This window comes from Suillus plorans (genome assembly GCF_016647745.1).
Source record: "Suillus plorans strain S12 chromosome Unknown HD556scaffold_127, whole genome shotgun sequence".
In the NCBI taxonomy this organism is placed as follows: Eukaryota; Fungi; Basidiomycota; class Agaricomycetes; order Boletales; family Suillaceae; genus Suillus; species Suillus plorans.
Window position 1 is genome coordinate 14,478 of NW_024537511.1, and position 21,464 is coordinate 35,941.

The 21,464-nt window shown below is 47.8% G+C and overlaps 7 protein-coding genes across 7 annotated transcripts; 1 reads left to right on the top strand and 6 right to left on the bottom strand.

The window, feature by feature from the left end:
- Positions 1 to 83: 83 nt before the first annotated feature.
- On the bottom strand, positions 84 to 912 carry HD556DRAFT_1250722 (cytochrome b5-like heme/steroid binding domain-containing protein; the record flags this gene model as incomplete). Its single annotated transcript, XM_041298960.1, has 3 exons — positions 84 to 163; positions 218 to 395; positions 445 to 912. 3 exons carry the CDS (start codon positions 910 to 912, stop codon positions 84 to 86), a joined length of 726 nt encoding a protein of 241 aa, XP_041152315.1.
- A 2,823-nt stretch (positions 913 to 3,735) lies between these two features.
- Positions 3,736 to 4,664, top strand: HD556DRAFT_1425573 (uncharacterized protein). The gene is made up of 2 exons (XM_041304610.1): positions 3,736 to 4,204; positions 4,261 to 4,664. The coding sequence occupies exons 1-2, from the start codon at positions 4,142 to 4,144 to the stop codon at positions 4,468 to 4,470; spliced, it is 273 nt and encodes a 90-aa protein (XP_041152316.1). The 5' UTR covers positions 3,736 to 4,141; the 3' UTR covers positions 4,471 to 4,664.
- A 201-nt stretch (positions 4,665 to 4,865) lies between these two features.
- On the bottom strand, positions 4,866 to 6,624 carry HD556DRAFT_1314742 (uncharacterized protein; the record flags this gene model as incomplete). The annotated part of the gene is made up of 15 exons (XM_041300994.1): positions 4,866 to 5,075; positions 5,136 to 5,187; positions 5,243 to 5,531; positions 5,583 to 5,618; positions 5,773 to 5,832; positions 5,888 to 5,889; positions 5,940 to 5,941; positions 5,995 to 6,026; positions 6,075 to 6,106; positions 6,147 to 6,175; positions 6,236 to 6,274; positions 6,334 to 6,348; positions 6,401 to 6,420; positions 6,469 to 6,501; positions 6,552 to 6,624. 15 exons carry the CDS (start codon positions 6,622 to 6,624, stop codon positions 4,866 to 4,868), a joined length of 924 nt encoding a protein of 307 aa, XP_041152317.1.
- Positions 6,625 to 12,218: 5,594 nt separating this feature from the next.
- HD556DRAFT_1250735 (uncharacterized protein) lies at positions 12,219 to 12,611 on the bottom strand (the record flags this gene model as incomplete). Its single annotated transcript, XM_041298962.1, has 1 exon — positions 12,219 to 12,611. A coding segment is annotated over one exon (393 nt), but the record flags the coding sequence as incomplete, so codon positions are not given.
- A 385-nt stretch (positions 12,612 to 12,996) lies between these two features.
- Positions 12,997 to 13,389, bottom strand: HD556DRAFT_1212265 (uncharacterized protein; the record flags this gene model as incomplete). Its single annotated transcript, XM_041296585.1, has 1 exon — positions 12,997 to 13,389. A coding segment is annotated over one exon (393 nt), but the record flags the coding sequence as incomplete, so codon positions are not given.
- A 2,376-nt stretch (positions 13,390 to 15,765) lies between these two features.
- HD556DRAFT_178654 (uncharacterized protein) lies at positions 15,766 to 17,820 on the bottom strand. Its single transcript, XM_041309812.1, has 14 exons — positions 17,705 to 17,820; positions 17,472 to 17,643; positions 17,389 to 17,421; positions 17,321 to 17,340; positions 17,254 to 17,268; positions 17,157 to 17,195; positions 17,065 to 17,093; positions 16,994 to 17,007; positions 16,909 to 16,944; positions 16,691 to 16,750; positions 16,500 to 16,634; positions 16,208 to 16,445; positions 16,102 to 16,109; positions 15,766 to 16,046 (listed from the first exon to the last, which is right to left on the bottom strand). Exons 2-14 carry the CDS (start codon positions 17,542 to 17,544, stop codon positions 15,952 to 15,954), a joined length of 795 nt encoding a protein of 264 aa, XP_041152320.1. The 5' UTR covers positions 17,545 to 17,643; positions 17,705 to 17,820; the 3' UTR covers positions 15,766 to 15,951.
- A 774-nt stretch (positions 17,821 to 18,594) lies between these two features.
- HD556DRAFT_178515 (uncharacterized protein) lies at positions 18,595 to 20,602 on the bottom strand. The gene is made up of 13 exons (XM_041309811.1): positions 20,397 to 20,602; positions 20,312 to 20,344; positions 20,242 to 20,261; positions 20,177 to 20,191; positions 20,092 to 20,130; positions 20,000 to 20,028; positions 19,929 to 19,942; positions 19,844 to 19,879; positions 19,625 to 19,684; positions 19,434 to 19,568; positions 19,142 to 19,382; positions 19,012 to 19,084; positions 18,595 to 18,956 (listed from the first exon to the last, which is right to left on the bottom strand). Exons 1-13 carry the CDS (start codon positions 20,467 to 20,469, stop codon positions 18,753 to 18,755), a joined length of 972 nt encoding a protein of 323 aa, XP_041152321.1. The 5' UTR covers positions 20,470 to 20,602; the 3' UTR covers positions 18,595 to 18,752.
- Between the last annotated feature and the right edge of the window lie 862 nt (positions 20,603 to 21,464).

Below are 21,464 nucleotides of genomic sequence, written 5' to 3' on the forward strand. Positions count from 1 at the left end.
ATCGGATGATCGGGTACAGATATCGATAGCAGCATGCAGTTCTAGTTTAAACAATTATATGCAACGTCACGTCCCATCAATTATTAGCTTGGCTCTGAAACTAGAAATCCGACTAGGCATGCATCAAGCATGAAGTCCGCGTTCACCCATGCATGTGTCAGGGCTAAGTTATCCCGTTCAATGATGCAGCCTATATGAAGATATGACAAGTACTCACAAAACAACTTAGTTCCATCTCTACCCGCTACTCTCATGAGCTCCTTTTCACCACCTGGATGATATGGGAGGTAGGGTGTGATATTATAGACCTTCCCGTTGATCGCTGTCCAAGCATCCTCTTTCTTGTTGTGCAACTTAAGCACAGATGGTGGGATGCGCATTAATGCATCGACTCCCTGATAAAATCTCACTACATCGCACTAGAGACGCCATCGACTTGCTTACGCGTAAGTTCTGGCCAGATGCCTTGAGATTTCCCCAATCAAGAGGACCAAATCCAGGCGCTAAAGCAACTTTATCCCGTCTGGAAAGTCGTTTGGGTGGTTGAGTCGTAGTCATAGGTGCAAGAAGAGACGATGAACTCTGTGGAGGCGGAACACCTGGTCGGCGTGTAGCAAGGTTGGGCGCAGGCGGCGGGGGCATCAATGCAGAGTCGGTGAGTATGTTTGGTATGCTGAATCCCCTGGATGAGTCTGAAGATGAAGAAGGCGAAGTAGCAGCACGTTGTGCACTGTTGATCGCTGGGAAAGCGGGCGGTGCGTCGTCTTCACCTGCCGTGTCTGATCCATCGTCCTCGTCATCTTCATTAACTTGTAGGACTGGAAGTGACTGGTTTGGGTAGGAGTCGTTGGGCTCAACTGTGGTCACGGGACTTGAGGTATCAAGCGAAAACCAACTACGCAGATAAGACATGAAGTCGACCGATATTGGAAGGTATCTTGAAGAACCAGTTGTGATGGAAGCTCTCCTCTATGTACCTAATCCAGCAATAGAATGGGCGGTGTCATGAAAATGCTGCTGCGGTTGTACTGCGGCAACTGCCGCGACCGCTGTTGCTGGTGCTACCAAACGGTGAGTGAGCATCAACTGCTAGTCACTTGGAACCTCCCAGTGCTCCAAACGAACCATGGAGTCGAGCATGCTTATATTTATATACACGCTGACAAAGTCACGGTCAGGCGGTATCATCATACTCCCGGTCTGCAAATCAGGTCTTCCATATATTGTATCAACGACTGTATATCTTCTTTGTCGTTAAACAACCACCTCTACATTGTAGTCTCATTCCTCCCGGTGCAATGTTGTTTTCCTTTCTTCCGAACGAGTGACTGCACCCGCGGGCATCCGAGTCATCTCGAGGCGCGGTCAGTGCCACCGTGGCCTTTCTTCGCTTTCTTGGTCCGCTATGGGATTTTGTTACCTGTCGCTTCCGGAGTTCTGACGTGTCTTGCTCGAGTTGTCATAAACTGACAAAAATAATGTTTCTTACCAGTAGTTAGTACTAGTGCATATTGAGGATAAATGGAACGCTGAATGACACTGCGGGACGACATAAGCCATCGATAACAGAAAATCAACTTGATTTGGAATTGAATATTGGCCACTGATATTTGACCGACACATGCACATCTGTCGCGGTCTACTTCAGTGATGGATTTTCATATCATCTCAGAATCCAGAAAGCCGAAGTAAATCTGGAGGACTTGAGAGTTAGAACGCACTACTATTAGTCTTCAGTGCTGCATTTCAAGAGAATAATTGAATGAGTTTATATTAATCATATCCTTCAAGGCGCCAATGCAGAGTCCAGAGCATGTGGCCAGCAACAAGGAAGTTCCTAGTGCCCAGAATAGAACCTAGACTCGTAACCATTCTGCCTACGTGCGTTCGCCATCATGGTGGGCATAAGTAACTTGATTCTCACAAGACTCGCAGGATCCCGGAGCCCGGCTGGTGAGTAGTGGTAGGATTATCAGTAGAAAAGATAGACCAAAATGCGAGTTTCTCGCAACACATTGGAAAGCGCACGCAAATACGGATGAACCAGCCGGCTGACTTGTCATCACTAAACAGTGGGTACAAAAGTGTGTGGTAGGTTTTATCAGCCACGGCAGCCACGGCCCACGAGAAAGCGTCAGTAGCCGCAGCAGGTTAAATGATGAATGGATAGTTGTGAACATGGCAGGAGATGCTAGAAGATGATGAGGAGCAGTAAGGGAAAACGGCACAGCGAAGAAACGGAGGCAAGAAGCGGTTGGAGGCAGTGGATGCTGAGAAAATCGGAGACCGTGACCTCTGCAGGTGGATGGGTTGTTGAGTGAGATACGTGACGGAGAGTGCTAAAAACATGTGCGATAGATCGGATGTGCCAATTGGACAGATAGGATGATGGAGCAGTCTATTTAATGTCCTTAGTACAAAAGTATATAAAAAAACAAGAGAAGGGAGAATATACTTGCCAGTGCGCGAGACTACACAGCGAGAGTGAGAGCATAGACGACCGGTGACGAGGTCCGCGACTGTGCCGTAAAAGACGGTGGGAACATAGCAGGGTGCTGGAGGGTGCGCGGGCGGTGGATAAAGTTGGGTGCTGGATTAATGCTGGAGAGTGTGGTTGGTATATAGAATGTGCTCGAGGGTTGAAATGGCGTGTCTGGGTAGAAGCGGTGTGGTGCTTGTGGCATGACGAAATCTACATGTTTAGCAGGAATAACGCGATGAGATACATACCCGAGCATCTAATATCACATCCATGCCATCTAAAAAGTCCCCAGGTGGCACCTCCTTGTCGAAGGTAGGAAGAATTGAAAGGCGGGAGCTGACCTTGCGAGCGGAACGGCCGATGAACGACACGTAGTTTGAGTGCAAATACTCGAGGCGGCTCAAGACTGGCTGTGAGCAATGAAGACATTAGTTAAAGATAATTGACGAGTCGACTATACCAGCTGTGCGGGAAAGGAGAAGCAGTATGAACGGTCGGTCAAGGTGGACGCATGTAAGGTGACGGATACATGAAGGTAATAAGGCAAACCACGAGGATAGTGGAGAGACTAGGCCCGGTCAAGACAAGGACAGCTATACTAAGGTTGGTATAGTCAACCATAGTATGTTTGTAGAATTAGCACATACATAACAGAACATCACGATAAAGGTGGCCCGTCGTATTATGTAACAAGGCGGACTTAGCTTCAACGTTCAACGTTGAACTACAAATTTCAAACCCAGCATCTCTCCTCGACCTTTGGCCAGCTACAGTCCGTACCACGAAATGCTGTTGTATTGTATCAAATGTGTTTTAGACACAATACAATAGCATTTGGCGGAGTCAAGACTCAAGACTCGTAATATCTGGTAAGCTTTCTCCTAATGACGATCCACTTAGCACTAGTAAGTTACTGTAAGTATTGTCCCTGACAGCCTGACCGGTCAGACCACTTGCTGCACGCTTCTAGGTTACTATGTAGCAACATATTACGGCGGTTTCTTTTACAAAATCAACAAGCACCTCCTGGTGGACAACGATCGAACAACAATTTCTTTCTGAAAGCAAGAACCTGGTGAGTCTTCCTGATAAGCGGATTCAATTGCTATGTCATAAAATGCAGCAGGAATATTCTGAAGTCTATGGAACCCCGCAGGAGAGATGCCACGCGAGGAGCATGATTTAGAGACTAATTGAATACATCGACACGAAGTCCATTTTCTCTTGTATAGGATATCATGCGAAGTCGTCTTCTTGATGTGAGTAAGCACGTGCACTTCGTCGATTGGAATGCTCACGGTTTCCACATCAGCGAGTTGACGTCGTAAACATCATCATACATAGCAATCCACTCTGGATGACTATAATGTTGTCAATTTTACATCGACATCTATGTTTTCCAGTACGTCAAAGGAAATGCCGCTGCGGCCGGTACCAAAAACATTACGTCAACATGCTGAGGCCTAGGCGAATGTTATTGCGTCTCTTCCTGCGACTTATTCTTGAAATCAGGTTCACGGATAGCACATGATATGAATCCGTTACCGCCGCAAATCCGGCCCACCTCTTGCAGCCGAGTTGTTTATCTGGTTTTGTGACTTCCATTCGCCCTCGGAATTCACTCGCCTCCGAACCAGGTCTCTAGTACCTGATGAAGTAATGTCACATCCGGTCATGACAGCCGTGGAAGATCCAGCCAATGATTTTATCACTTGGTCCAATGTGGTTTCTCATTCTTTGTCAGACGTTGTCGGCACTGCTGATATCACTCTTGACAGGATGTTTTCTCTTACAATGTGGAGCAATCTCGCCATGATACACATAATCTTATTGTTGTGCTCATGCGCGAACAAGACCTGAATTTGCAAGGCGCTCTAGACTACTCCTGTTTGCTGTGCGAGAGTGCCATCCAGCGCTTTGAACACAACCGTGCTATCCTCGCCTCACGGGGCAGAGAGCTTGATAAACAGGCGGGGTTTGTATCTTAGTCGGCGCTTTACTCCGACGATCCGTGCTCAACAGGATGAACTTCATTGAGGAACATTGCAAGGACCCTGACGCAAATCTTACGCGCGTGCTGCAGTCGCATCGTTAAATGCTGTCGTAGTACAACTATGACGTAGAATCAGTTGTATAGGCGACTTATGCAGATTCTCGTTATATTTTAGCATCGGCTTCAAGGACTTAGTTACTTGCCATAATTTCAGCTTGCCACTCGGTGCAAACGCGGGTGGGTAGCTACTTCATTCCAGTAGTAAGACAGTAAGAAATAGGTTTGCCTAGGCCTTTCAACAACACCATATGTTAAATAGATACCACGACGGATCCTCGACCAAATTTCGCATCCCTGCAGACCGCTCAGTGACACTCGGCAAGCATTTCCCTACACAGCACTGCTGGTTGGTACATGTACACGCTCGCGCTCCTGGAAGATAATCGATCTCATGCTAGTTTCTGCATCGGAGTCGGCCACGAGCTTAGCATGATATTCTCGAACGCTCAGGATGAGGCGTGGTCCCAGCACAAACATCTGCACATCCAATAAGATCGGAAGAGTACCGACAAGTATCTGAGTTCCGATAGAAATTGAATTCTGCAGAATGAAAATGATGAGCAGTGGTTACACGCAGATGTGAGCAAAGGGTTAGCGCACCATGAGCTCTGGAGAGAGAGATGCAAGCTCAAGGCAAGAAACACAAACAAAGCTAGTACATGCGGGACCTGAGACAAAAGATAACCACATCAACATTACAAGCTCACCTTGCAAAATAAAGCACGTGAGATCGTATCAGCACTCTGAAACAGTCCCCGACGATCGATCCTGTCAATGGACCGAGTCGTCGCAAGTCGTGGAAGTGTTTCACAGCAATCCAGAGTGAAAGACACAATGCGATGACCTCCCAAACAGTGTTGAGCATCCAAAGCATTAAGGCCAAAAGATGGTCTTCCTCCACAACAGCATTGAGTATCCAAACTGTTGAACCCAGAATCTGGGCGTCATCCGCAGATGCGAGACCACATACATACACGCCAGAGAGTACCAGCTCCTCTGATATTTGTCCGATGAGCTGTGTTCTTCAAGTCAACAAGTAAAGCTTACCCAATACAGTATCCTTGAGTCCTATTGCGGCGATTACTCCACAGGTAATGTTTACAGCCAGGAAGATAATAACAAGGAATATATGTATTATCCTAGATCTCTGATACATGGCATGCAACCGAGCAATCATGATGACTTGCGTGTTTCAGTCGAGTTAAGATCACAGAGGTTTTGCAGCTGGGTAACTCACCACCCAACATGGCAGTTATGACTACAGTTGTCCCATTTGTTGCGTAGTACATAATATTGCCTGAAATACCCAATTAGTGATTACCCTTGTACTAGAATCAAACATTCCGACTCACACCTATTGAGTCATTATGTTGAGCCACATTCATTCTTCAGAATCTCACTCACCCCTAGAAATTATTGGATTGATGGGATGGGAATGAGATGGTTGTGGAATACGCACTGCGTCTGTCAGCGAGACTGATGGCATACTTACTGTGTGTTGCACGGTCAGACGGATAGAACACAGTGCATGAGACATACCCAGAACACTGATACTGATAACGAGAGATGGGCTATTAGCACAGCGGCAATCTGTTGGGTTCCAAGACATACACAGAATATGGTAGTCCAATATAGCGTATCTAGAACATTGGGAGTCAGCACGACTTGCCAAACACGCTATAGCACAATGAGGTACGCACAACCAAATACAGCACAGTCATGAGAGACCGGCGTTGCTTCTGTGCAAAGTTCATTGTATTCTGTTACTTTCTTTCTGATACGTGACTCTGTCACTCACCCAGATCAGTTCGATCTATAACACCATTCTGAGCGAGTTGGTTGCTCCGACAGTGACATCAACCTACCTCTTGTCCGAGTGTTAGTACTGGATATCATGAGAATGTCAGTGGTTTGCGAACACTGTCCTGCTCACCCCAATCATATACCACCACGGCCCCGGCAGCAACTGCGAAACTGCAAGTCAATGTTAGATCAAGGCATCTTAATGCGACGAACCTATCCAATAGCTGAAAAAAACATTTGAATTGAGTATCGGCCACCATCTCGGATCATTCAAGACCACAGTCATATTAAAGTGATGTGTGTGAGCGAGTGGGGGATGATAATGATGTATCGTTCGTGCCAGATATATAAGACCATCATGCATTCAGCCTCACTAGGCGCTTGTACTAATATACTATCGCCACAATTAGCATGACGGTTACATGATGGTGATGGGTAGCTGGCTATACCTGTGATATGCCATCAGGAGAACCTTCCCTCTCTAGTTGAAACTAGTTCGGTGTTCCTAATAGCCGAGGGCATCGTGAAAACGCTGCGCAACTGCTGCGACCACAATTCAACACTTTACACAATATTCGTGACGGGCAAATTTTAAACCCAACATCCCTGTATTTCATTCTGTCAGAAGTAAAAACCTACCATGATGAAATGCTGTTGTTTTGTTTTGATGCTCGTAGATTTCCTTCCTTCCTTTGGCGTCCGACTGGACGGTCATTGGGTCCATTCTACGCTGAGTTCGGACGGCCACTCTGTCAGCAGCAGTGAATGGCGGTGAGCACTGAGTACTGAGCGCTGAGCTCTCGGGTCGACTGTACCTTGCGTCCGATGATCCGGACGGTCCAGGTCGAGGCCAAAAACAGATTATTTGGTTGAGTTGGTATGTGTGTCTACGGTTATATTTTCAAACCCAGTTGACATTACAAGCCTTTTTTTAAAAGAATATTTATTGTCCTTACCCCGCCTAAACTAATATTTACATATGATACTTCGAAGCACTCCAATTACCTTTGCACTCTTTCACGCCAGTACATGCATGTTCGGTCTTCAAGTTCCTCTTCTACTTGGTTTGAATCGCAGCGCGTTTCCAAGATTGTTGGTTCCTTCTGCTGATGCGTTCGTTCTGGTCACCACAGCGATACTGCACAGCTGACTGTGCAAGCTGATGACAGTCTGCAAGCACTTTCTGCACCTGCCAAGAGTTCACCCTTCGAAGCACTGTTCTGCTGTTCTCGCGTTTGATTTGAACTTGGTTTCGAAGTTGTAGGACGAAACCTATCTCTGAGACCTGCCTCTCTCTGAGGCCTGCTTCTCAATTCCTCAAGAAACACCCTCCCACGGACTCATCCGTCATCGTTAGAGGATAGCCCCCCCGGTCCTAGAGGCCGTGATGAGAGCCCCCAGCATGTTATACCACGACAAACCTCTCCCCCGGTCATCGGTATCTTCCCCCTCTACTCCTTAACGACAGTACTGCAGGCTACCTTACGGACTCATCCGTTGTCGTTAGGAGAATAACTCCCACTGGTCTTAGTGGCCTCATCAAGGAGCCGAACACATTATGCCAAGATTCTCCTGTCGTCGTCGTCGGTATAGTGACCTTTTCATATAGGGCTAGTCATTGTAGGCCGTACAACAAGATTATACGGTGCTGTAGTACGGTTACCGTACGTACCGTTAAGTCAAATCTGACGGTTGCGGTTTATAGTCATTTGAGAACCATATATCACCTTATGTGTATGGCCGTTTTTTTTTTTTTTTTTTTTTTTTTTAATCCAATTTTTGTCCGATTGGGGTACAATACCCTATGTAGGACAATTCTATCTAGGAAAGGGGGACACCTGTGTCCCCTGCCGTGTCTCCGGCTCTGCAAATGCCCCAATAGAGGTATGGCCTCTACTGGTCCGCCGTTCCCGCCGGCCGTTTTAGGTGCACGAGCCTACTACTCCACGGGGCCGTTTCTGATACTTCTCGTTTGTATGTAGGCCTGACGTGTGATAATGGATATACAAATACTCGGACCGCCTGAGCGATCGTTGTACGAGGGGAGTAAGTGGAGCGCGGATAGAAAGGTAAAGGTAAGACTGGGCTGGCGCGACGTGCTGCGAGTTGATCCCTGCTGTACCGTGTGGCTCTTCGACGAAAGTTCTAGCCCTTCCTCAACTCATGTGTCTCCTTCCGACTGATCTCCAGATTGGCCTTGGGTTGGCGCGTGTTGCCCTGCGTCAGCGAGTGCTACCAGGTGCTTGCATGGGTTGCAAGCACGCGTAGGATGTTTGTTTGTTCTGTGGGGCAAACTGACGTTATCTATTTCTTGCGAGTACTGGGAGGGACATCACCAAAAGTGGGTTTCAAGCGTCCTGTACTGTTAACGTATCGAATGATATGGTCCGTGGCTTTGGCATCTGACAGCAGGTATGAAATGGAGAGTGCGCGACGTTTGAGGACATTGGTGAGTGTGTGACGCTCACGTGCGTATTGCGGGCAGGATAAGAGGAAGTGTTGGACGGTCTCTGGGGTGTCGACGCAGTGAGGGCAGTTGGGGGACATGCTTTTTCCAATGCGATGCAGATGTTGATTGAGTGAGATATGGCGGGTGCGGAGCCAGAGCATTAAACTGATGTGCCGCTTAGGTAGATGTTGAACTAGCGAGATGAACGATTTGCTTGCAGCGTTGAGCTTGGGGTCGATGGAGGTAGCGTGAGCGTGTCTTGGGGACTTTAGCCAAATTCTATTCCAGCGGTTCGATGAATCTTTCTTCTGGGCCTGTTTCAACGCCGACAGGCTACTGGGGAGGACTCCCTTCCGAAGGTATGGTGGCAGTCTGTGCGTGGCGCTGTTGTCCCTGCGGTTCTTTGCTGCTATCTTAGCCTCCTTGTCTGCCTTCTCGTTTCCTTCTACTCCATCGTGCCCTGAGATCCAATGAACGTTGACCTTGAAGTTTCGGTTGCGGCTGGTTTTCTTAAGTTGATTCAATATACTACGGAAATGGTCTGTCAGGTAATGGCCTGGTTTGGTGGAGAAGATGTCACCGGATTTAATTGATGCCTGGTTATCGACGAATATGGAGACGGGATACGTGATATCTTCTTCTTGCGAGATCAACTGAGCTGCTAACGTTAAACCGACGACTTCTGCCTCAAAGACTGTGTGCTCGTCAGTAGTTCCAAGATGGTAGCGTAGGATACTCGGGCGTTGTTTTCCTCTTCTGTACAGTACTGCCGCCGCCCCTACTTTCTTGTCTATCCCTGACCCATCGCAGTAGACCTTTACTTCATCGTTGTTAGCATTATGGGCTGCTATGGCTAGTTCTCTTGTCGATGCGATGTGGGTAGAGTATGAGTTCTTGTCATTCGGGGGACGTCTGCTGTGTTTGATGGTCTCGACCGAGTTGATGTCGAGTTCAGCGGCATGATATATATGATGCAGGGATGAGCGGTGGTGTTTGACATACTTCTTGGCTGCTTTACGGACGGGTTCGCTTAGCGGATGAGACTTCGGGTGCGCGGCTAGTCGTATTGCGGCTTGATAGCATAGGTTTTGCATCCGGTGTTCCATCGGGAGTAGCTTTGCGTGAATCTCTAAGGTATCATTAGCGGTGGTTCTCATGGCGCCTGTAATACTTAGGGCAGCGAGTCTTTGTACTCGGCCTATACGACGGGCTACTCCTATCGATCCCAGTTGAGGTTTGTCGTTGTTGCCGACAAACAAAGGGCGAAACCATAAGTCGACTGCGTAGAGCATTTTCGGTAGTGCTACGGATAGGTACAGCTGACGCATCAGGGAGAGTGGAATACCATTGGACGTGGAGGAGAGCCGGCGAAGTTGGAAGACGTAGGCTGTACCTTTCGCTATGGTGTAGGCTATGTGAGCTTGCCATCTGAGCGCATCGTCCAATATAACTCCCAAGAATTTGTGTGTCGCGGTGGGCGTGATCGTGGTACCGCGCGTGATTAGTGGGGGCCGGTCTTTAGCTGAATTCAGAGAAAAGTCCATTAGTGCGAACTTAGACGTTTCAAATTTCGAGTTGTGCGCTAGGGCCCACTCGTAGCCTCCTCCTCTACGTTCCAACATGTTCTTCAATGTATTGTGAGTCTCTTGGAAGGTCTTCCCGATGGCTATAAATGCCGTGTCGTCTACAAATGCAAGGGTGCGTTCAGTCTTCGTGTGACCCTTGGCTATATCTACCAAGTCCGAGTCGTATATGATATATAATATCATTGAGAGAGGGTCGCCCTGTCCGATACCGTTAGTAATAGGGATCCAATCCGATAAGTGTCCGTCGAATTTGAGTTGCGTGCGCCTTCCTGTCAGCAGTCGTTCCGTGAATCTCACCAGTGTTTCTGGGAGTCTCCTGGTACGCATGTTGTGTAGTAACCGGTCAGTAACCGCATTCGGGAAGGCTCCCTCTATATCTAGAAACAAAGCAGATACTACCTTCTTTTGGCGCCATGCGTCCTTGATCGTGGCTTCGAGTAGATGGAGTGAGTCTGTCGTTGAGCGACCCGGCCTGCCTCCAAAGTGTGTGCTGGGGAGAAGGTTGTGTCGTTCTAGGAGGTAGGTCATTTCATCTGCTACTATGGCAGTCAATAGCTTGGCGGTTGTGTTGAGAAGCGCTATCGGTCTGAAGGCTTTCGTTACTGTGTAGTCCGGTTTACCCGGCTTTCGTAGGACAACGGTTATGAAGTCGCGCCATGGGTTATAGTACGTCTTGAGTGTGAATACGGCCCTGTACAAATGGAGAAGGTAAGGTTGGAGTAAGTATGTGCAACGTTTGAATACTATATTACAAATCCCATCAGGGCCTGGGGCCTTGTATGGGCTCAACTTTGAGATGCTACGCTCGATCTGCGTCATAGATATAGGTGCCGGGGTAGGGACGGCGTCCGGGTAGTTGTAGTCTTCCGGTACTGATGAGTGTTCTGGAGGGGGGGGGAAGAAAGCTTGTGCTAAGGCCTCGCTCTTATCCTTGTTGGTGTCGGCTGTGCCTCCGCCTGATCGCTTGAGGGTGGGGATTCTAGATAAGCCTCCGTCGCTAGCTGTTGCTGTAAGGTATCTGTTAGCAGTCCATATGTCGTTACCTGAGAGGTCCTCTAGCCATTCGATCCAGTGGTCCTTCTTGGTCCGTTTGATGGCTTCAGCGTATTGATTGCGTTTGATTCGGTGCTCCTCGTGGCTGTAGTGGCCTGCAAAGTCTCTGTGCTTGTACGAGAGATGGCTTAATTTCGCGACCTCGCGACGCATGATGGTTAGGTCCTTGGTCCACCACCTCTTGGAGTGGGGGTTGGGCTTGGACTTGGGGACGACTCGTTCTATGACTGCTTGGATTGCGGCCGTAAGAGTGCGTGCCGCAGTCTGGAATTCGGCTTCCGTAACGAGCGGTTGAGCTGGTAGGATCTTGTCCAACTCTAGTTCTAGTTCCTCGTTGAATACTTCCCAGTCTGCTTCACGGTAGTTGTGCTTGATATCAGTCGTCGCTTGGGGGAGTTCGAGTTCGAGGATGCTTAGGATGGGCACATGGTCTGTTGCTGGTCCACGTAAGGCTGGGTTAGTCGTGCAGCTTATAAAGGATTCTCCTGTGTGGTCAGTACAAAACACGTTGTCTGGACGTGTCCAATTCTTTGAGCTAGACGATTGGAGGGTCGGTAGACCTTTGGGTAACGTCATGATCATGCCATAGTCCGCTATGAGGTCTAGAAGTGGCTGTGCCGCGTTGAGATACTGGTTATTGAAGAGTTGCGTGTTCCTGTCCTCGTCCCATAGGGGATGGTGTCTATTGAAGTCCCCGAGCCATATCATGTGGTCGTCCGCTGATGGACGTAGACGGGTGATCTCGCGTTCGAGGAATGATGCTAGTTCTTCTTGAGTTTTCGTTAGTTTGCAGTCGTTGTAGATGTTGAAAATGGTGCAACGTCCGAAGGGTCCGCGAAATTGGGTGACTACAACGTCAGGGGACGGAAATGGGATCTGTTGCCAGGAGTTAGTATCTAGAGTTTTGGATATTAGTGTGACAGCTCGGGAGGTTAGTTCTGGGGATGAGAAGCGGGTGGTGGGGTAGACCGCATGAAAGTAGGGCGACGATATTGTATTCTTCGTGCGATTAATGTGAGGTTCTTGCAGGGCTAGTATATCCCAGTCGCGGGCAATAGGGCTGTTGAGGAGTGAGTGTTGGGCTATCAAAGAAGTATTAAGGTTTTGCTGCCAAATTCGTAGTCTGGTCGTCATATTGTTAGTTCGTTCAGACATTAGGGGGGGTCTGGGTCCGTGGGGTGTCATTGCATAGTGGGGAGTTTGGAGGTGATGAGAGTAGGGAGGATGAGCGGGAGGGGGATGATGGTTTGTTGGACGAGGATGAGGATGGAGATGGGTGATTGGGGGTTGATGGGTTGTGTGGTGCCATAGACGGAGTCTGTTTCTGTGGTGCTGTTCGAGGAGGTTCTATGTCCCAGCCTGAGGAGATTGGGATCGAGTTGGGGCCTGTCGGTGTGAAGGCTCGGTGGTGAGAGCGGCCAAAATGATTGGGCATGCCTCGCGAAGGTTTGCCGTGAGGTCTCCTGGTTTCGAAGGGAAGATTTGACTGGTGGAGCATGGGTCTATAGTTGGAGGGTGGTTGTTCGACCGGCTTGCGATATGGTGCTGGTTTTGGAGGCAGCATTACCTGTGTCCAGTCTTCGTCAGTAGGGAAGTAAGGCATAGAGTTCTCTGGGAGCTTAGCGTCGATTCCTGCGCAGCGATTTTCGAATTCAGGACAGTTTCTGTCCCAGCTTGCGTGATCTTGTGAGTTGCAGCTTACGCAGTGGAAGGTTCGATAAGCGTTGCAGTCGTTGGTTCTATGGTTCTTTCCGCACGTCCCACAGGTGTCCGTTGGGGCATTGCAGTCTCTTGCTATGTGTCCCCAGGTTTGGCACTTGACGCATCTTACTGGCTCCCGTTTATCTTTGCGTGGGTGAAACTTCTCCTGACCGATGTAGATACCGTCGCGTAGCGTTATGTTGGCTGCTTTTGGGTCCGCAAAGTGAAATAAGGCATGAGCTACCTTTTGTCCTGGTGATCTCCGAATTCTGGGTTTGATCCATCCCGCTGCTTCTATAGAGCCTGTCGGCAGGTTGTTTTCTTCCTCTGCTGCACGTCGCCATTCTGCGTCCTCGATACCGGATGTGATTGGTAGGAACGGTATAATGATGGTGAAACGGCGTTCCTTGATGAATACCGGGGAGTCTAGAGCGCCCGTGAACTTTAGTCTATTTTCTGGGATACGTAGCCAATTTGCTGCTTCTGCTGTGGTTAGTTCAACAATTAGGCCACCGTTTCGTAGTCGTGTGGTGGCTTTGATTTGAATGTCAGGAGATTCTCCATCCGAGATTGCAGCAAAGGTGTTTTTGAGTTTCTTAGCGATGTCTACCGAGCTGTCTTCGGGTTCGTATAATCTTCCGCCGAGTGCCGGTTCAATTAGGATCTGACGTTCCTTAATTGCGGCGCGTAAGAGGGCTGCCGAGACTGGGGCTGGGGTCTGTGTGTTTTGCCGTACTACTGCGCTGTAAGAGAGAGGGTTGTTCGGCTGGGTTGAGGGGGGCCTAGCTGTCAGTAGGGCATTCTTTACGTCAGTGATACTATTTAAAATAGCGTCGGTTGCTTGTTCTGCTCGGGTAGCGGCTGCTGATGCTGAGGTGGTGGTGCTGGTGTTTTCAGAATTAGCCTCCATGTCTGATTTGAGTTTCGCTAGGTCTTCTACGTTTGACTTGAGGCTCTCTGAGGTGGTGAGTATGGAGGCTATTTGAGGTGAGATAGCTGCTATAACGTGTGCTGAAAGTGATGACGAGAGGTCGGCTACGATTTGGGCTGAGAGTGATGTCGTAAGGGAGTCGGCTAGTTGCTTGGTGGTTGATGATGGCGTTTGTGGTGGGCTGTTCGTGAGGTTGTCTTCTAAGAGTATTGCGACGGCTCTGAGACCTTCTATAGCTGTGCGAGGGATTCCTGTGTATTGGGTGATGTGAAGAATTGTAAGTATAAGACTTTCGTTTGACATTGGCTCGCCTGGATGACGGAAGGGGGACTTCTCTAGAAAGGTGATGCTGCTTTCATTATTCTTGACATCGTACTCTTGCTGCATAATTTCATCTCTCGTTAACAGTAGAGATACTGTGTTTCGATGGGACGCTCTGATTCTATTTGTGGGAGTAGGAGCACGAGTGCTCGTATTGCCGGTCCCCAAGGGCATTGGACGCGACTTCCCGGTGGCCATTCGACTCTAGGAACAACAGTGAGTCTGTTGGAGTTGGACTGGCGTTTTATTAGTATTAGGTTCGAGAGGTTTGACGTCTGAGACGTCTAGAACGCTGGTGAGCGCAGTGCTGGGATCCGGGATTTTTCGGGGTCCTAGTCAGGGTGCCACTTGGTGCTAAACCAAGAAGCGATTCGTGTATGGCCGTGTGTAGCCATCATACGGTACGTATTGCCTTTCGAGATCACCACTGTTCTGGTCGGTGGAAAAGGGGCAGGTATGGGTTGACAATTCTCCAGTGAGGTCGGTCTAATTTTAAGAATATGAGAACAGATTCATTGCCAAGCTTCACAAGCCCATTCGTAATTCTGGGGCGAAATACAAACTGTCCTCTGGGATTCATAGGCTACTTTCAGGCATTTACGCTATCTTTCGAGGTGTTGGTTCCATCCATAGTTTCGTCTATGGTCGGCTTTGTAGAGCAATCGCGAAGATCCCTTTTGTCCTCTCATTCTCCATGCGGAGCTCGTTCACACTTGACTAGTGACTCTTGAAGGCCTTATTTCTTTCACGTCCTCTGATCCGCTTTCATCATCCTTACCTTTGGTGAAAACGTTGTTCGTGAGTTTTCAATATACTATCAGAGATTGGGACATCATATCATCCTGAATCTCCATGTCAAGCGCAATCCATCCGAGCGATGGGAGCATCAGACTTTATGAATAGATAAAACTGATTTTGATCTGCCAGGGTGCCCCGGTCGCCTTCTATGCAGACTCGCCGCAGATACCTTGAAAGCCATGTCAGATTGCCTGCGATTCCAATGCAGAACCAGCGTCCTGTGCCACTTCATTAGTACCTGTCAGACGAAGTTTGCCAGCCAGCATTTATCGATACGTCTGATATTGCTGACCTCCGTTCGATAACCCTTGCAGAACACGATCTCCCCACCCCATCTACACAACTGTTTATTAGGGTGTTTACCAAGGGAGAGGAGCTTCTCAACTGCATGGTAAATGCCATACACGTTGGCGATACCTGGTTCAACAAAGTATTGTCAGTAGCTGTTGAAGAAGAGTACGAGAGAGAGATGGACGGCTTACTTAATGTACAGTGATTACCAACGTATCAGCTTCTTCGTTGATCTATTTCACAGGCATATCAAGTTGTAGTGATATCAGAGGGTTATCATGGTCCTTCCGATAACAGACGTTGTCGATAAGCTGATGCCGAAGGCGAAAATATTAGATTCGGCGAGACTAAGTCTCCTTGAATATGACGTGGTACCACAAAGTACTGCTAGTCGGTACATGTACACGCTCCTGTAAGACAATCGAAGTTATACTAATTTCTGCATTGAAGTCAGCCACGATTTTGGCATGATATTCTCGAACGCTAAGGATGAGGCGTGGTCCCAGCACAAACATTTGCACAACCAATAAAATCGGAAGAGCACCAAGAAGTATCTGAGTTCCAAAAGAACTTTGATTCTACAGAAACGATGAGCAGCGGTTGCACGCAGATGTTGACAACGGGTCAGCGCACCATGAGCTCTATAGAGGGAATTGTAAGTTCAAGGCAAGAGACACCAACAAAGCTAGCGCGCGCGGAACTTGAGAAAAAGAAAACTAAATTGACATTACAAGCTCACCTCGCAAAATAAAGAACATGAGATTGCATCAGCACTCTGAAACAGTCCCCGATAGTCGATCCTGTCGATGGACCGAGTCGTCGCAGGTCGTGGAAGTGTTTCACAGCAGTCCAGACTGAAAGACACAGTGCGATGACCTCCCAAATAGTGTAGAGCATCCACGACATTGAGTTCAGAAACCAGGCATTCCCCTCAAGTGTAAGATGGCACATATATGTGCCAGAGATTATCAGCTCCTCTGGTGTTTGTCCGATGAGCTATGTTGTTCTTGGAGTCAACAAGTACAGCTTACCCACTGCAGTATCCTTGAGCCCTAGTGCCGCCATTACTCCGCAGGCGATGTTGACAGCCAGGAAGATAACAACAAGGATTGACAGGATCATTCTAGATCTCCCATACATGGTATGCAATCGAGCAATCATAATGACTTGCATCATGTTTCAGTCGAGTCAACATCAGTGGTATTGCAGATAGGTAACTCACCGCCCAACATGGCAGTCACGACCGTACTTATCACATTTATTACGCAGTACAAAATGTTGCCTGAAAATCCCAATTAGTGATCACCCTCGTACTAGGATCAAACACTCCAACTTACACCTATTCAATTATTATGTCGAGCCAAGTTCAATCGTCAGAATCTCACTCACCCCTACAATGATTGTATTCATTTGGATGGGAGTGATATGGTTGCGTAATACTCACTGCATCTGTCAGCGAGATAAATGGCGCAAATGCTATGTGCCGCCGGTCAGAAGAATCGAACACAGCGTATACGAGACATACCCAGGATATTGGTGCTGATTGTCAGAGATGAACTATTAGCACGGTACCAATCTGTTGGCCTCGACACATACACGGAAAATATTATTCCAATATAACGTATCTAAAACATTTTGAAGTCAGCACAACTTGCCAACCACGCTATAGCACAACATGAGGTACGAACAACCAAATACAGCACAGTCATGAGAGACCTGCGTTGCTTCTGCGCAAAAATTATTGTATTTGTTGTTTTTCTTCTGATATGGAGCTCTGTCACCCACCCAGATCAGTTCAATCTATAAGATTATTCTTAGCGAGTTGGCTGTTCCGAAGATGACATCGACCTACCTCTCGTCCGAGTGTTAATACTGGATATCATAAGAATGTCAGCAGTTTGCGAACACTGTCCTGCTCACCCCAATCGTATACCACCACGACGCCGGCAGCAACTGCGAAACTGCAAGTCAATGTTAGATCGAGACATCTTAATGAGACGAACCTATCCAATAGCTGAAAAGAACATTCGAATTGATTACTGGCCACAAACTGGGACCATTCGAGACTACGGTCATATTTGAGGGATGGGTGAGCGAGTGGGGGATGTTGTGGTGTGTAACGATCTAGTGTTCGTGTCAAATATACCTAGTACCGTTCAGCGCTCCGAGTCAGGGCTGGTAATATCACCAAAATCGGCATGACGGTTACATGATGGTGATGGATAGCTGGTTGTACCTGAATTTTCATCAGGAAAAACCCTGAAAAACCCTCCTTTAGTTAGAACCCATTTGAACACGGCAAATCATGCCAGTGCTCTATACTAGTAAGCTAGCCGAGGGCATCGTGAAAATGTTGTGCCAGTGCCGCCACTAGGCCTATGTCTAACATATATATCTAACGAATAGCCGCCGGCTCGGTGTCAATGCTGTCCACCCCGTCATGCTGTGCTGCTCATTTGCAATTTATTTGCGTGCCCTCCGGCCCCGGAGTCCCTCCTTTTGACCTCCAAGTTACTCTTTCACGACACTATATTCAGCCATACATGGATACCAATGCCATCTACACCATCCAGCACGCCGTACAACACTCACGCAAGCTCACATCCTGTTACCACTTCTCATTGCTCCTTTTTTGTTCTTTCGTTCCAGTGCTATATGGCGAGCCGCGACCACCTGTACTTTTCATGAATTGGTCGCTGCGTCCTGTGCTAGTTCACTACCTGTCAGACGAAGCTCTCCAATCAGCATTTGTCAATGTGTCCGATCTTGCTGACCTCCATTCGATGACGCCCGCAGAACGCACTCCATGTACTCGACCATTTATCAGGGTGTCTGCCAAAGGAGAAGAGCTTCCTAGCCGGTGTTTGAATGGGATATTTCATATACGTTGGCGATACCTTAACAAAAAATTGATGTCAGTGAATGTTGAAGAACAGCACAAGGGAGAAGGTGGACGGCTTCAAGCTTGATGTGCAGTATCTTCATTGATTTATATTTATTTCAGAGGCATGTCAAGTTGTAGTGATGTCGCAGGTCGTTCGCTGTGCACATTTCAATATGTCCAAGTGTGTGATGAAAGAAGGAGTGTCTTCGATGATCCTCTGAACCAAGAACACATGTAGATTGCATGAACTTTGGTACAATTTTAGCCTCATAATCTTTTAACAATACATGCTTAGAATTGAAGAAACACCCGAACCGTCTCGCAGACGTTATCGATAAATCTATGCCGGAGGTGAAGAGATCAGATTCACGGAGATCAAGTCCTTGAATACGGTGTGGCACTACACAGTACTGCTAGTTGATACATGCACACGCTCCTGGAAGACAATTGAAGTCATGCTAGTTTCTGCATCGGAGTTAGCCACGAGTTTAGCGTGATATTCTCGAATGCTAAGGATGAGGCGTGGTCCCAGAACAAACATCTGCACGCCCAAGAAAATCGGAAGAACACCAACAAGTATCTGAGTGCCCATAGAAGTTGAATTCTACAGGAATAATTAGCAGTGGTTACACGTAAATGTCAGCAATAGGTCAGCGCACCACGAGCCCTGGAGTGAGAGTCGCAAGCTCTGGAGAAAGAATCGCAAGCTCAAGACAAGAGACACAGACGAAGCTAGCACGTGCGGAACTTCAGCACAGAAAAATCACCACATGCACATTACAAACTCACCCTGCAAAAAAAAGCACGTGAGATTTTATCAGCACTCTGAAACAGTCCCCGATGGTCGACCTTGTCCGAGATGGGCCGAGTCGTCGCAGGTCACGAAAGTGTTTTACAGCGATCCAGACTGAAAGACACAGTGCGAGGACCTCCCAAACAGTGTAGAGCATCCAATTCAGTGAGTTCAGAAGCCAGACATTTCCCTCATATCCGAGATCGCATATATATGTGCCAGAAATGATCAGCTCCTCTGGCGTTCGTCAAATGAGGTGCATCATTCAAGTCAACGAGTAAAGCTTACCCAGTATAGTATACTTGAGTGCTATTGCCGTCACGACTCCGCAGGCAATATTAACAGCCAGGAAGATAAAAACAAGGATGATAAGGATCATTCTAGATCTCTCGTACATGGTATACAACCGAGCAATCATGATGACTTGTATCATGTTCCAGTCGAGTCAATCACTGAGGTATCGCAGCTGGGTAACTCACCGCCCAACATGGCAGTTACAACCACATTTGTCCCATTTATTGCGTAGTACATGTTATTACCTGAAACACCCAATTAGTGATCACCATCGTAGTAGGATTAAACATTCCAACTCACACCTGTGTAGTTATTATGTCGAGCCAAGTTCGATGTTCAGAATCTCACTCACCCCTACAAATGAGTGTATTCATTTGTATGGGAATGGGATGGTTGCGTAATACCCACTGCATCTGTCAACGAGATATATGGCGCAAATGCTATGTGCCGCAGGTCAGAAGAATCGAATACAGCGCATATAAAACATACCCAACATATACACACTGATCGTGAGAGGTGAGCTATTAGTACGGTGCCAATCTCTCGGCCTCGACACATACACAGAATATGGTATTCCAATATAGCGTATCTAGACCATTGGAGAATCAGCACAGCTCGCCAACCATGCTATAGCACAATATAAGGTACGAACAATCAAATACAGCACAGTCATGAGAGACCAACGATGCGTCTGTCGCGAATTCATTAGTATCCTGATATGTGACTCTGACACTCACCCAGATCAGTTCAATCTAACACCGTTCTCAGCGAGCTGGCTACTGCGACAATAATATCGACCTACCTCTTGTCCTAGTGTTAGTGCTGGAAATATCATAAGAATCTCGGTAGTTTTCGAACACTGTTCTGCTCACCCCAATCGTATACCACCACGACGCCGGCGGCAACTGCGAAACGCAAGTCAATGTCACTAGATCGAGAGATCTTGGTGCAACGAACGTATCCAATAGCTATAAAAAACATTCGAATTGATTTTCGGCCACCAACTGGGATCATTTAGGACGACGGTCATATTCGAGGGATGGGTGTGAGCAAATGTGGGTGTGTAACGATCCTGGTGCTCGTGTTAGATATACCACTGTCCAGCGCTCAGCGCTCGTACTATCCATGATGGTTACATGATGGATAGTCGGCTGTAACACCTCTTCTAGTTAGAGCTCATTTAAACACGGCAAATGACACAATCGTGAAAACGCCGCAGGCATCTTGAACATGCTGCGCCACTGCTGCGGCAACGGCCGCGACCACTGGCGCATCAACTACACAGCTTACTGCTAGTCACTGGTTCCCAGTGCTTGTCGACATGTCCTCCAAACAAGCTATGTATTCGAGCGCAAGCTTGCCACTTCTCAGCAACGTCGCTTCGTCTCTTATCGCTTCCTCAGTTCCTGTTGGCCCAAGAAGTCTGTTTGATAGGCTCTTTGCACTCTTTGCTGAACTCGACCTGTCTCTTTTCATCGTTCTAGTCCAACCATATTCTTAGAAGACCCCAATATTCTGCTAAATGAATTGAACACTCACGTCCGTCCCGTTTTGCCGGCAAATCCTTATGGTGAGTTTCCTCTGAATATTGCGGCCATTCAAATAACGAGGTTCAGTCGGCGGGGAGGATCAGATGTGGGCACATGGTTTATCGTTATCCATACCTCCTAATGTTGCATCTCTGGCCAAAGGTACATTGAAAGTACTTGATCGTGATGACCGTGACTGTCGGCTCGTCCACTCAGAGTAGCGGTGTCCGGCTGAAGCTCGTATGGAGTTAACATTCCCAGTCTCCAGATTTCAGTTGGTCTTTCTGCCCTCGATCTTGAGCACACCTCCGGTTAGCTTGAGTGTGTCGTGCAATTGCATTTGATTATTCAATTTGCCATTTCTATTCCTCGATCGACTATTTGGTACTAGAGCTTCGTGCTGTGGTTTCCCTGGCTGCGGCAGACTCGGACCCCTTAATTTCTTTGGCTGCCGTAGGCCTTTGGGACCGAGCACATTGATTGCATGGTCCGCGTG

Excerpts from the sequence above, each read along its gene's own strand:
- HD556DRAFT_1425573 (XM_041304610.1), top strand. The coding sequence starts at position 4,142 with ATGTCACATCCGGTCATGACAGCCGTGGAAGATCCAGCCAATGATTTT. Across the intron at positions 4,205-4,260 it reads ATTTTATCACTTGGTCCAAT|GATGTTTTCTCTTACAATGT; the intron begins GTGGTTTCTCAT and ends CACTCTTGACAG.
- HD556DRAFT_178654 (XM_041309812.1), bottom strand. The coding sequence starts at position 17,544 with ATGACCGTAGTCTCGAATGGTCCCAGTTTGTGGCCAGTAATCAATTCG. Across the intron at positions 17,422-17,471 it reads TCTTTTCAGCTATTGGATAG|TTGCTGCCGGCGTCGTGGTG; the intron begins GTTCGTCTCATT and ends GCAGTTTCGCAG. Across the intron at positions 17,341-17,388 it reads CGTGGTGGTATACGATTGGG|TATTAACACTCGGACGAGAG; the intron begins GTGAGCAGGACA and ends TATGATATCCAG.
- HD556DRAFT_178515 (XM_041309811.1), bottom strand. The coding sequence starts at position 20,469 with ATGACCGTCGTCCTAAATGATCCCAGTTGGTGGCCGAAAATCAATTCG. Across the intron at positions 20,345-20,396 it reads TTTTTATAGCTATTGGATAC|TTGCCGCCGGCGTCGTGGTG; the intron begins GTTCGTTGCACC and ends TGCGTTTCGCAG. Across the intron at positions 19,383-19,433 it reads ACTCAAGTATACTATACTGG|AGGAGCTGATCATTTCTGGC; the intron begins GTAAGCTTTACT and ends GACGAACGCCAG.